We start from the raw sequence: 15142 nt of genomic DNA, 5'->3' as shown, positions 1-15142 counted from the left end.
GTATTTCTTCTCTCTGGAGTGCAATCAACTGTCCAGTAATGAATTATGAGATGTCTATGGTTTTAGGGTAACTTTAGGCAGCCTGTATCTTGAAGCTCAGGGCTGTGTTCCTTTGTTGCTGGAGAATTTGCTTGGTATGTCTTGCCCTGGAACTTGTTGGCCCTTGTGTGGTACTTGGTTTCAGTGTCGGTATGGAGGCATTTGATGAGCTCCTGTCAGTTAATGTTCCTTGGAGTCAGGAGTTCCCTAGAGTCAGGGTTTGGATTTAAGCCTCCTGCTTCCAGTTATTGATCTTATTTTTACAGTAGTTTCAAAGCTTCTCCTTCTATACAGCACCATTGATAAAATATCTACGTTAAAGATGAAAAGTTTCTCTACCGTGAGGGTCACCCAGAGAGGTTCACAGTGTTACATGGAGAAGAGAAGAGGGAGGAGGGACTTAGAGGTGACCCGAATGAGGTGAGGTGGAATCAATAGTGGAGAGAGTGGGCTAGCCAATAATCACTTCCTTATGTGCCTTCCACAACTGGACCGCTCAGAGATGTTCACGGAGTTACACAGAGAAGAGAAGACAGAGGAAGTAGACAGAGGTGGCCAGAAGGATAAAAGGGGGAATGAAAAGGAGGGAGACAGATACAGCCAGTAATCAGTTCCCTAAGTGTTCTCCACCGTCTGGAACACACAGAAATTCACAGAGTTGGGTAGAGTAGAGAGGGGTTAGGGAGGAGACACAGGCGACCTGGTGGAGAAAAAGGAGAGTCCAAAGGGAGAGAGAGGAGTTAAGCCAGTAATCTCGTTCCCTAGTGAAAAATGGGTACTGAAGATTGGGTTCTTAAAGGTACAAAATTGGTAACAAATACATAAAAGCAAAATTAAAAATCTAGAGTAGAGTTTGGAATTTTAAAAATACAATGTTAAAGAAAAGAAGAAGGAGACGAAAGAGAGAAAAAACAAACAAACAAAAACAAACAAGGTTGTGAAAATTATAAAGAAAATATAGGTACAAAATAGATAACTAATACCAAAAAGCAAAAGTTAAAAATCTAGAGTAGAATTTGGAATTTCAGATATACAATGTTATATAAAAGAAGAAGAGAAAGAGACAGAGAAAAAAAAAAAAGTCACAGAAATTATAAAAAAAACTATAGGTACAACATTGATAACAAATACCAAAAAGCTAAAATTAAAAATCTAGAGTAGAGTTTGGAATTTCAAAAATACAATGTTAAAGAAAAGAAGAAGAAGAAAAAAAAAACCAAGGTCAAAAAATTATAAAAAATAAGAAAGCAGGAGTCACAATACTCGTATCAGATAAATTAGACTTTAAAACAAAGACTGTGAAAAGAGACAAAGAAGGTCACTACATAATGATCAAAGGATCAATCCAAGAAGAAGATATAACAATTATAAATATATATCCACCCAACATGGGAGCACTGCAGTATGTAAGACAAATCCTAACAAGTATGAAAGGAGAAATTAACAATAACACAATAATAGTGGGAGACTTTAATACCCCACTCACACTTATGGATAGATCAACTAAACAGAAAATTAACAAGGAAAAAACAAAACAAAACATGTATCTATAAAGCTCACTAAAGCAAAGCACAGTAAAATGAGGTATGGCAATAAAAGGCGTTAAATTTATCAAATAAAAAAAAAAATAAAGTGCTGAAAAATTAAAGCTGTCAATTCTGTAATAGATATTCATTGAAAGTATCTTTTGAAATGGGGGTGAAAACACCTTCAGAGAAATGAAAGCTAAGGAAGCATGCACGAGCTATAAAAAATGATAAAGTCCTTTATGAATGATGATAATATCAAAACAAAACTGGGAAATACAGGAAGGAGTAAAGAGCACTACGAACAGTCAATACATGGATAAACATTAGAAACTATTCTCTTTTCTTAATTGCTTCATGGTAAACTATCAACATTATATTGTGAAATTTTTTTATGGTATGACATAGTTCTGTCTTAGATATTATGCAAGTGGGATGAATACTGAAAATAACTAAAGTACCTTATGGTACATATTTTGTGGTGAGAATTTTTCTCTCTCTCTCTGACAGTAACATATGATATATGCACTATTATTATACCCATTTCATACATGAGAAAACAGAGGCATAAGGAGTTCGAGGCTTGCCCAAGTAATGGAGATAGAATAGAATAGTTATACAGGTAGTTATAAAAGTCCCAGTAGGGGATTATAGGTAGAAAGGGGAAACCTGGGGAAATTTGGGAGACCACTGTAAGTTAATGATCACTCAAGAAAGCTATAAAAAAAAAATTATAAAAAATATATATATGAAGTTTGCTGATGCAAAGTAATAGGTTACAAAAGTGAAAATTAAAGGAATAAAAGAGGACTTAAAATTTTTTTAAAAAAATTAAAAAAAAAAGAAAGAATGATCGTATAAATAGTAAAAATATATTGAGGACTTTCTCTGGTTTTGTTGTGAGTATTGTGGGTTCAGCTCATTGTTGGCTAGTTCCTTGGTCCGACTTTTATTTCTCAATATCTATAGGCCCCTTCCTATGTAGTCCGTAGTAACCACAGGGTTTTAATCTATTGCCTGTAGCTTCCAAGGCGGTTCCCTCTGTTATAGCTTCTTCTGTTTGCTGGGCTCTTCAGTGTCTGGTTTCCGCCCTGACACAAAGGGGACGGTGGAGGACATTTTTTTTTTTTTTTCTTTTTAGGCTCACTTGTTCAGTCGCGCTGTGGGGAGGGAGGGAGGTATGCTGCAAACAAGTAACACTGGCGTGTGCTCACAGTGCCTCAGCCACACTGGGTCTGCCCCCGCTCACGGCGTGTGTAGCCTCCCTGCCCACACTGCTCAGGCTCTAGGTTGTTCCGCCAGGAACCATCTGAGGCCGGCCCTGGGCTGCCTGCACCTCCCAGGTCCAAGCCCTCAGGTTCAGGCACTCGGGTAGTCCTCAGAGGCGCAGACTCGGTTGGGCTTGCGTTTTGTGCCCTTCCCAGGTCCGAGCAGCTCAGGTGATGAGGTATTTAGCGAGCGCGATTGCTGCGACTTATCGCCTCCCCACTGCTCAGTTATCTAGGTGTACAACCGGCGCACCTTCTCAGGGAGATGTTGACAGTCCAGACCCCCCAAGAAGTTTTAGTTAGCAAAGAAGCCTGCTTACAGTTTTATAGATAATGTCTCTCTGGGGCTGCGATTGTCCCCTTCCAGCTCTGGCTGCCTATCACCGGAGGGGGATGGTCTGCCGCCGGCTATCTCTGTTCAGTCCTTTGTTCCGTGCGCGGGCCTGGCGGTGTCTTAGGTTAGGGCTGGCTTTTCACGTGGTAGATATCCCACAGTCGGGTTTGCTAGCCCAGATTATTTCGCTCAGATAGCGCTCAGGGTTTTCAGGCCAGGTCCTTACTCTAAGCGATGCAGCCAGCGCCGGGCCTCCCTGCCCAGCCCCTGCTTGCTAATGGCGTGTGCAGGCGTCTGCGCTGCTTCTCCACTGGGGGAGTTACCGTAGGGCTCGCAATCTGCGAGTTTTAATTGTTTATTTATTTTTTTCTCCCTGTTATGTTGCCCTCTGTGCTTCCAAAGCTCAGCACAGATTCGGCAGTGAGAAGGTTTCTTGATGTTTGGAAACTTCTCTCTTTTTAAGACTCCCTTCCCGGGATGGAACTCCATCCCTCCCTCTTTCGTCTCTTTTTTTGTCTTTTATATTTTTTCCTACCTCCTTTCGAAGACTTGGGTTGCTTTTCTGGGTGCCTGATGTCCTCTGCCGGCATTCAGAAGTTGTTTTGTGGAATTTACTCAGCTTTTAAATGCTCTTTTGATGAATTTGTGGGGGAGAAAGTGTTCTCCCTGTCCTACTCTTCCACCATCTTGGCTCCTCCCCAAGGCAAAATATGAGGTGGTTTGCCATTCCCTTCTCCAGTGGACCACATTTTGTCAGAAATCTCCACTATGACCCCTCCATCTTGGGTGGCCCTACGCGGCATGGCTCATAGTTTCATTGAGTTAGACAAGGCTGTGATCCAATCCAAAGGCAAGTCCTTACTTCTTGAAACTCAGGGCCTTCGTCAGGTAAGAACATTCACCTAAGAGTCAGTCAGTGCTGTATTTAGGCGTCACATGCCTAAATGATATCATAACATTTAGCTCCATCACATGATTTGACTTCACTATATATACTATTATCTCTAGAAAATCTTAGCAAGTTATTAGTCTTTTCATTTTTAAGGATTATTAATCTAGGACCTAGTACAGTCTTTTACTCATAGTAGAGTTTCTTTCAATGTTTATTGATTGAATCAGTCACAGATTATATTTTATTATATGAGAGACTAATCAAATTATATGTGGTCAGGAATTATTAAATTAGTAAGTGTATGTTATAAAGGAGCATGTATTTTCACATCAACATCTATGAGATCTCAAGGAGGACAGATGTGAAAGTGAACTGTGAGGAAAGCTTGGACTGAAAATGGAATGGGGACCTACTGCTGCACATTTTGATGACACTTTGAAGGCAAAGAAGCAGTAATCATGCCTGGCTGTGCATACACTGCTTCTTCTGCACTGTGGGTCTTGTATTTGTCTTCATTGTATTCTCTCCTAATTTTTGCTTCTTTTCAGATTATTGAATGCCAATTCCTTAAAAGTAATAACGTTTTCTTCTTAAGAGAAGAATTTTTTAAACAATAAATAAACTGCCTTTTCAAAAACATTCTGTATTAGATAATTAAGATGTCTACATGAAACGTATCTAGCCATATTTCTATTTCTTCACAAAGAAGAGAGATCATGCCATTTGTAGGGTAATATTCTAAGTAGATCTCTCTGTGGACATGAATATCAAAATTTCATCGTTAGTAGTTTATTGGCAGTCAAGAGAAAATAAGTTTACTTTAATATACCTTTGATATAATTTTCAGTGATGTAGGACTTTATAAAGAGGCCGAAACTTAGACTTCCCAAGTGGCACATTATGGTTTTGCTTTTGCCGAATTCATTAAATGGAACTCAGCGCTTCATGTTGTTGTTCAGTCACACAATCGTATCTGACTCTTTGTGACCCTATGAACAGCAGCATGCCAGGCTTCCTGTTTTTCACTATGTCCCGGAGTTTGCTCAAGTTCATGTCCATTGAGTCAGCGATGCTATCTAACAATCTCATTCTCTGCTGCCCTCTTCTCCTTTTGCCTTCAATCTTTCCCAGCATTAGGGTCTTTTGCTGCATTTTTCAGCATTTCATAAAATCTCTCAATCTGCTTCTCTGCAGAGTGAGAGATAGGCTAGAGTGTCTTTATGTGCCAGTCCATGGAAATGTTCTAAGACCAAATGTCTGGCAAGCTCTGATTTTGGCCCATCTTCGAGGTGATTTGCTCATCCTCAGAGCATCATATCGTCCTGTATCCCTTCCAGTCCAGCCAGCAGGTGGGAGACACATGGGAACTGCTCTGACAGCTCTAAGAAGCCGCTCCACTATGGGGGCGTCAGAATGGCGGCACCCTCAAGGGATCAGTGCCAAAGGGCAAGAATGTCGACTATAGAAGCAAGGGTGAGAGAAACCTCAAAGGTATCACTGGTGTAACATACAGCCGAAACCTAAGGGAATTTGGTATCTGCTTCAAATCAGTGAATCAAAACCTTTTGTGTAAGAAACCATCTAGGAATCAATATTCTGTCATCTCAAGTCCAGGTGAACTGTGCGCTAGAAACACTGCCCACTGTCCAGTCTCTAGCACAGGAGTCTCTGAGGTGTTTCGTGGCTGTCTCATTCATACAGCACATGTTCAGACTGATGAGGGCCACACTGCCCAGAACTAAAATAACACTTCAGTGGAACTGGTAGGTTTACTATACTCATTCAAAATTAAGAATACCTTGTTCAGTTAGTTGCTAAGTCAGATCCTACTCTTTGCGACTCCATGGACTATAGTCCACCAGGCTCCTCATTCCATGGGCATTCTCCAGGCAAGAATATGGGAGTGGGTTGCCATGCCCTCCTCTAGGAGATCTTTCCAACTAAGGGATCGAACTTGAGTCTCCTGTTTGGCAGGTGGATTTCTTTATTTACCACTGAGCGACCTGGAAAACCCATGGTGTATGATATCATGTACTATATCTACAACTAGAAATGACACAGGATTCAAATTTATGCATCTAAGTTTAAGTTTCTAGAACAATAATTTACCTTTTTTTAAAAATGTATGAAAAAAAAAGCACGAGGACATATGCACCTGTAGCTGATTCATGTTGATATATGGCAAAAAATACACAATACTGTAAAATAATTATCTTCCAATTAAAATAAATAAATTAATTAAAAAATAAAACAATAATTTACCTTTTAAAAAAAGTATGAACTGAAAGGTGTTTTCCTTGGTTATTTATACCTAAGCAAATACGACATTTCTTAACATATGAATATTGGCCTTTTGCCTGAAGAGTGCAAAGACAATGCCTTGAATGTCACATGAAAAGATAATCTTTCTTCCTAAAATAGAGTCATTGCCTTCTCTGAGGGCCCAAGTTCACGCACGGTTGACTGCACACTTGAGTGGCCTTTAACACCCTTGACAGAGCAATGCATCACTTTAGCTCACACAGAACATGATGGCAGCTCCACAGAGTCAGAATCACCAATATTAATAGTTAAACAACACTGAAATAGTGAAAGAATAGTGGAATCATAAAATCGGAGGATTTTAGTGCTAAAAGGGACCTTAGACGTCTTCTAATTTATAACCATTTATGTGAAAAGAATTAGTTTCAAGGCTTCCACTACCTGAAGCCGTCAGCACACAGTTTAGGGAGGAGGACAGCTCAACCCAAGGAAACATGCTCCCTTTTTGCAGGAAGAAGCCCAAGGCTTCATAGACCCTCTGAGCCTTCAAGTCTCACAGAAACAGGTTGTGCTCTGGACCCGATGAGGGCCTTCACCCACCCCTCTGCTACAGGCCAGGCTCCACGGACATGAAGGGGGGCCAGTGCCCACCCCCAGCCCCCTAATCAAAAAGCAGAAAGGTGTGGGACCTACCTCCTCACAGGCAGTCCGGAAATCCATGTGCTACGGCACCCACAGGATGTCGTCTGAAAAGACAGAGAGAAGCCATCAAGCACAGCACTGAGTGTCAGAGAAGACTGCAAACCAGTATGAGAGAGGAGGCATCGGGTCCTGTGGGGCACTTGTGTTCACAGCCCCTGTGAGGACACAAGGATGAGACAGGAGGAGGTGATGGACTGTCTCCCTCGGCTCCTGTGAAGTGTGAACCCCCTGCCACGGCGGGGCAAGGATGTACACCTTCAGGTCCTTCTCCCTCTGCTCAGCACCCACATGGGATCCATGGCAGCATGAGTCCCTCTCTCCAGGGGGCTCATCCCCACCATCCACTATGAACCATACTTTGCAACTGGGGAAGGGAAGTGAAGTGAAAGTCTCTCAGTCATGTCTGACTTTTTGTGATCCCATGGACTATACAGGCCATGGAATTCTCCAGGCCAGAATACTAGAGTGGGTAGCCTTTCTCTTCTCCAGGGGGTCTTCCCAACCCAGGAATAGAACCCAGGTCTCCCACACTGCAGGCAGATTCTTTACCAGCTGAGCCACCAGGGAAGCCCAAAACTACTGGAGTGGGTAGCCTATTCATTCTCCAGTGGATCTTCCTGACCCAGGAATTTAACTGGGGTCTTCTGGGGAGGAAACTTCAAAAGGAATAATTACAAGTTGTCTATCATGTGGTTATCTCTTGAAAAAAAAGGTTGACAAGTCTTTTTCTTTTCAATTAAAAAGCTACATGCATGAATCATTGTTTCTGGAACTTAACATTTGATTCACAAACAGTGCGAAGTAAGAAAGCAAGCTATTTATCAGAGAAATAATAAGATAAATTGATGTATGAAATATCCAATACAGATTCCTCTAGTAGTCACTGTAATATCTAAATGATAGGCATAGACTTAAGTGATCAGAAATCCTGTCTTGTTTCATTTTAAATACTTTAGAGAGTTTTCCTTTAAGTATATGATAAACTTAAAACTAAGAGTCATCATAGAAAATTGACACCCTGTCAGTGTAAAAAATGTGGAGTTAAAATATAATCTTTTAGGTAAATGAGACTTCAAAGTAAAATGCATGGTGCGTTCCAAAACAGAAGACTTGATGCAATTCAAATTACTGCTCCTCTCCACCTTCGGAACAGTAAACTCTCTAGTCCTCTTTGTCACTTTCTGTTGTGTGAGATTGACAAGCACTTGATAAGTATGTGTGAGTGGAATGGAGTACATTGCCACTGGATTATCACTGTTGCCTTTGAAAGAAAAGAGATGGACCATTTTCAGTAGAATTGAACATGCCACATAATATATTATTTTCCATAAATATAAGTCTTATGGACTGTGAGCCTAGTTTGGTTTGACTGGAGAGCATAAAGAGGTTGATATTAGTAAAGTTAGGTAAGAATAAGTCATTAGCAAATAAAAGGGCAATTTGATGAAATTATAACTTGATGACATGAATTACGTATTTTGTCCATGAAAATTTTGTCATTAATTTAATGATTATTTTTCAAAATCGCTCTTGAAGATTATATTTGAAAGAGCTACAAATATTTACTTATTGCCATCTCTGACATATAGTTATTTCTTATCTTTAAAAGTAGGAACATTCCAGTATTTATTGATTACATAAAAACTCAGTGTTTCCAGAACCAATTTCCTGCTTTTAAATGCAGCCAGAAAAATAGGCATGAGGGCATTTAACCACTATCTAAACTTGACTCATAGTTCAGCAGGGAGTATATCTGTGCCTTCTTAACACTTTCTCAACCATTTTAACACATCTTCCTTTTTTCCCTTAATTTTCCATTAGCCTTAATGAAAATATCTGGTAATAATATCAATAAAGAGAATTAGTATGATATTCAAAACAATTTAATTACTAGTTAACATAAATTTCATAGTGTTATTTTTCAGTCACTAAGTTGTGTCCAATTCTATGTGACCCCATGGACTGCAGCACACCAGGCTTCCCTGTCCTTCATCATTTCCCAGAGTTTGCTCAAATTCATGTTCACTGGGTCAGTGATGCCATCCAACCATCTCATCCTCTGTTGCCCCCTTCTCCTGCCTTCAATCTTTCCCAGCATCAGGGTTTTTTGCAATGAGTTGGCTCTTTGCATCAGGTGGCCAAAGTATTGGAGCTTCAGCTTCAGCATCAGTGGCATAAATTCCATAGCTATCATAAGACCATTTTCAGTGATTATGAACATAAAAACTGGAGTAAAAATCATACTAATTTATGTGTTTAAAAATTTCTGAGAACTGATTCTGTATAAACTGCTATGTTAGAATGGTTTTAGTTTTACAGAGATATTGTAGAAATAGCTCAGAGGCTTCCTGAACACCCTTGTGTCAGCACGTTTATGGACGCCTGCAGTAGTATGGCACGTGGCATGTAACTGTTACAGTTAATGAACCAATGCTGTTGCATTATTGTTAATCAACCCCTACTTATTTCAGATGTTCTTGGTTTCCCACTCTTCCTCTACAGTTTCCAGCATCCCATCCCAGAGGACACATGAGGTTTAATCACCCTGTCTCCTTATACTCCCCCTGCCTGTGACCATTTCTCAGACTTTCCTTTCTTTAATGACTTGGGCAGTCTTGAGGATTACTGATCATTTGTAGAACGTTATTCCATTGGGACTACTCTGACGTTTGTCTCGTGATGGTGATGGGCTCGTGGGTTTTAGAGGGGATGCCCAGAGATAAATGCCACTTGACCACCTCACGTCAGAGAATCACTCTGTCCACACGTCCACAGGCTGCTGAGGCTGACTGTGGGTCTGGATGACAGATGTTGGTCAGATCTCCCTGCTGTCAGTTCCTCTTTTTTTTTTTTTTCTTTCACAATGTATTTATTTGTGAATATATCAAATCATCACAATGTACATTTTAAGTATCTTATATTTTAATTTGTTAATTGTACCTCAAGAAAGTCAGACAAAGGTGAATATTACTGACTTATCTTTTTTTGTCCTGTGTTCCACACTGCACTCTGGAGCCCAGGCACTCTCAACAGCATAGGCTGTCCTGAGAGCAGAGAACCCACGTGAATCACTTGGAATTGCTCTGCACAGTGGGTGCATCTATTCTCCCCATCTATTGATTTATCATTTACTCAGGCCCTCTAAGCTGACAGAGCAGGGCACACATGTGCATAAGATAACCCAGGTTAGAGCACAGGTGTTTACAAAGGTTTCCATGAGCAACCATCTGTATCTTTGTTAAATCACATATGAGCTCTCAATGATGTTCCTGCCTCTAATGCATGAACACAGGGACCATCCTAATCTCTTCCCTTGTTTTCCTGTAGATCCCCACTCACCAGGGACCCACGATTCACCTGCCTGGTTGTACAGGAACAGTCACACAGGAGCTGTTAACACATATCTCTGTGGGGAACAACTTCATCACTTAGAGTACAGTTTATTTTGCCTTTAATATTACAAGGTATGCCTATTTTCAAAGTGACTAGTGTCAACACCTTTTCCTCTCCCCTATTTCAGTGAGATTTTTTAAGACTATTGCATTATTAGTATGTCTTACAAGGAAAAAAATAAAGCCTTTGTTTAAATTAATTTCTTAAAATATGATTCTTAAAAATCCTCATCATTTAAAATATGGAGATGAGAAAAGCAAAACATAAGAAGCCTGGGTGGATAACGATAAAATTAATTTTGATGTTTACAGAATCACAGTGTGTAAATGTGACCACCACCCCACCACCCCACAATTCTTGATCAACTTGGAATCCCTGTAACCAGTTCAGAGATGAGCTACACAACATGGAAAAGTCTTAGCCTCAGAAAACCTGTTTCTACCATAATTACAGGTGTGACCCAAGGAACAGTGCCAGTCTGTCGTCCCAGGCCATGAGTAGTGGGAGAGGAGTGAACATTCCCAAGTGCCCCCAGAGTGCCACCTACATGTCCCAGGTCTCAGACCTGGCCTCTGCTCGAAGGGCTGGCCTTCTGCAATTAAATCTAACACTCCAGAGTTAGATGAAACTACTCTTGTTAATTATGCTGACAACAGCACCACTTCCTGTTGATTAAACCTCATTTATACCCTAAACCAGGGGAGCAGACGCATGTTGCTACCTATGGAAATACTTCTCTCAAAATGATTCATTTGTCACGAGGCTGACAAGATGAAGACAAAGCCCTTCCCCACTTGCACACACATGGGGACATGCTCAGGTGGAGACCTGAACAGGTGGTTATATAAGACTGAACGGAAAGCATCGGTGCAAACACATTTGGATTTAAATTATTTAAGTAATTTCCAGAATGTTTCAGTCAGTGCATATAAAAAAAGTCTCTGTAACACTCTGCTTACCATGACAGTTCAGTTTACTGAAAGGAAAAATGTTATCTATTTATAGAACTTGCCTGAGGCTAAATAATAAAATATGCAAAATTTATTTGCTATCTTTCTGTGTACCCCAAATTCAAGCCCAGCACACGCGCTCTCTACACACTTTCACATCTTCTTCACATGGTGATGCTTTGATCAATTGGAAATTAACTCCCTCTCCTCCTGGTTAAAACGATAAGAGTAAAAATGACATTTGCATTCACTTAGGTTTGATTTTTAGAGAACCTTTAGATCATTCAGGGGTGGGTATCTTTGGGGCGACTCCCCTTTCTATATTGATTAGGAGAGTGCATGGTTATTTTAAAATGCCACAAGCCAGTGGCTTGACCAGGAGAGCAGAGGGTTTCTTCTCCTGTGAGGACTGAGCCCAGTAGCTGAGAGGTGGCCTCACAACGTCTGGAGCCCACACTGCCACCCACAGCAACTCATGGCCAGATGTTTAGATATTGAGGGGAGAATATTTGATCACCATCTGGAGAGGACATGGCAACCCACTAGCATATTCTCGCCTGGAGAAGCCCATGGGCAGAGGAGACTGGGGGGCTGCAGTCCATGGAGTCGCAAAGTTGGACACAACGGAGAGACTGAACAACAACAACTATTATTAAACCCAGGTGAGTTCTTTCTCCTACCTTGGCTTAAACATTTACTGAAGCACAGTGTTAAGTTTCCATGAAATAGGAGAAGACACATGTCACATTCATAGCTGGAAAGACAAAGTATAAACATAATATTTGAAAGGAAATGTTTACTTTGTAGTAAAGGAGATCTGGGTTTGAATTCAGGCCACTCACTTGCTTTCTATGAGTAACCTTCTGATTGTTCAAGTTCTTTAAGCTTCATTAGTTCCACTCTAATCTTAGGTTGATGATCTCCATACCCCCAGTGACTGGGGAGTTTAGAGCATGTAAGAGGTGATTAGGGCCCCGCCACCCAACACACAGCAGCCACCTAACAGTGCTGATGAGAATGAACTGTGCCTTGTGTGCGTGCCTGCTGCTGTCTGCAGGTCACTCAGTCGTGTCCGACTCTTTGCGACCCCGTGGACTGTGGCCCACCAGGCTCCTTTGTCCTTGGGATTGTCCAGGCAAGAATACTGGCGTGGGTTTGCCATGCCCTCCTCCAGGGGATCTTCTGGACCCATGAATTGAACCTGCACCTCTTACACCTCCTGCATTGGTAGGCAGGTTCTTTACCACTATCACTGCCTGGGAAGTCCGACCTATGTCTTACATGGTAATGAAAGCAAACAAGACTGTGTCCCACTTCTGCTTAGATTAGCTCCAAATGCCCTGAACAGGAATGTATCAGCATGCACCGAGCAACTTGAAGAGGCCCATGGAATACAGCTCACATAGCTTAGCTCTGGTGTCCCTCTCTCCCCTCAGAAAGCAGAGCCTGGCTCACGAGCCAGTAGGCTGGGCGACTCCGTAACGATGGCAGAAGAGGAGCTTCTACCATCTTTCCCTGGAAGAACACCTAGTCCGACAACGACCTGTGGATGAGCACCTCTTTGTGGAAATCTGGGAGTCCAGTGGAGAAGTTTCCAGCAGCTTGCTAGAGGGAAAAGAATCCAAGTGTGGACACACTGGAGAGGGTCAGAGGCAGAGTTTCCCTTCACCAGGTCACCCCCTGCTCCTGCCCTGAGAGAGGTGCTTCCAGGACACCTCAAAGGACTACAGCAAAAATATAATGAGACTGATGTGGACTTTTTCCAAGAGAAAAAAAGAAAGAACAAAAGAAATCTGCCAGATGCTGACAGAGAGCTGGATTACCAAGTGGATGCTAAGCAATGCAAGTGTTTGGGATTATATATATGTAATTATATGTGTATATGGATAAATATATGCATATATGTGTATGCTACTGCTACTGCTAAGTCACTTCAGTCGTGTCCGACTCTGTGCGACCCCATAGACTGCAGCCCATAGGCTGCCCCGTCCCTGGGATTCTCCAGGCAAGAACACTGGAGTGGGTTGCCATTTCCTTCTCCAATGCATGAAAGTGAAAAGTGAAAGTGAAGTCACACAGTCATGTCCGACTTTTAGCAACCCCATGGACTGGAGCCTACCAGGCTCCTCCATCCATGGGATTTTCCAGGCAAGAGTACTGGAGTGGGGTGCCATCGCCTTCTCCGATATATATGTATGTATATATGTATATATATATATATATATATATATGTAATTATATGTGTATATGGATAAATATATGCATATGTGAGTATAGGGATAAATCACTGCTGAGTTTGCAGCCTATTTAGTGTGATGGGGGAACCCTGAAAGATTTGAGTAAGGGTGATCTATCCTATCTGTGTGAGGGTGTTGAGCATTCTGTGTGAATAGTAAACACTAGTCAGTAATCGCTGCTGATTATTGCATTCATTGAGACTTAGAATTGTTGTTAATTCATCCTAACATTTTTTCTACACAAAAACTTATATTTCTAGGAAAATTGCCTGGCTTTATTTATTTATTTATTTATTTTGATGACCATTCAGTGAATTAAATGAGCACAAATGTAGTCAGAAAAATCCATAACAAATTCACGTAGAAAGAGAAAGAAAAGCATCATAGTGGAAGAAGCAGAAGTAAAACAACGAAAGACCAGAGGTTTAAAATCAGACCAAAGATTGAAAGAAGTCAATAGAAAGAAGAGAAAAACTTCAAAATAATATTTTTTATCTTGAATCCTGAAACTTTCTACCTTAAGTTTTACTCCCCTGATGCTGAAAGATATTTTTTAAAGTGTTTAGGAGAAGTTGACAGACCACTCTGTGCTTTTTTTCACACATTTAATTTAAAACACATTTATTTTCATATTTCATTTAGACATTTGTGTCATATTTTAGATTCACAAAATCACTCTGAGATTGGAAAACATTACTGCTATCATGGATGCAAAGATTAGCTCAAAGCAAACTTTCTTGAAAAACATTATCACATTGAGGACAACAAGGAAAACAGAGACACAAAAACTGGAAATAAGCCGGAGTTTTATGTGTGAAAACATGCAAAACAAGCAAGTTGGGGACCACTGAAACAGCGGCAGTTCACATCATGCAGACCCAAAAAGTAAGATACACAGAGCAGCATAAAGCCCAGGCCTGTCCAGGCGTCAGCTACGGGCTAGAGAGTCTAGCATAGTTAAGTCAGAGACCTGGAGCCCCCGGCCAGCAGGGCTGATCCCATGAACCAAGGCAGGGAACTCAGATGAAGGCCGAGCAGGAAACAGCATGAGAGGCATGTCTGTCTGGGGAAACCTTGATGTTCATGTACCAGGGAGACAGCCAGCCGATGGTTTCAGTTATGACAGCAGAAGCAAAAGGGAAACACTTCTGCAACAAGAAGGCAGAAATGCTCACGATTATGACTTGGCAGCACCATGCTGGGATATGTCTATCGATGGTACCCAAAGCTCCTAAACCCTGAGAGGCAAAAGAGGGCCCACCTGTGTGCAAATTCACATGCAATAATAGGAAACAAACCGTCTGGCAGGGAAAAGTTCTACTGTCACACTTGATGGTTTGAACTTGAATAAATTAACCAAGGCTTAAAAAGAACAGTACTGCATCTGCATAGAAGATGTTAATTTTTCTAGTTTATAGACTGAATTCCAAATCTGTGAAACATAACAGGCATTAACCCAACACTGCTGGAATAAACCACCTTTTCCATCCTCTAGTGGCAATGCTGGTAATTTACAGTGATTTCAGTTTTCCGCCGCAG

At 41.2% G+C, this 15142-nt stretch overlaps 1 protein-coding gene across 1 annotated transcript in view; it reads right to left on the bottom strand.

Annotated features, from left to right (window-relative positions):
* The window catches only part of SNTG1 (syntrophin gamma 1), a 418678-nt gene that overhangs the window by 147817 nt on the left and 255719 nt on the right, over positions 1–15142 (bottom strand). The window contains exon 3 of the mRNA XM_061438726.1: positions 7015–7067. Within this exon, the coding sequence (XP_061294710.1) occupies positions 7015–7041 (27 nt within the window). The 5' untranslated portion in view covers positions 7042–7067. The remainder of the gene's footprint in view (positions 1–7014; positions 7068–15142) is intronic.

The sequence above is a fragment of the Bos javanicus genome, chromosome 14, assembly GCF_032452875.1.
Source record: "Bos javanicus breed banteng chromosome 14, ARS-OSU_banteng_1.0, whole genome shotgun sequence".
Classification (NCBI taxonomy): domain Eukaryota; kingdom Metazoa; phylum Chordata; class Mammalia; order Artiodactyla; family Bovidae; genus Bos; species Bos javanicus.
Note: the sequence above shows the minus strand (reverse complement) of the source record. Positions and strands in the feature narration are given on the sequence as shown.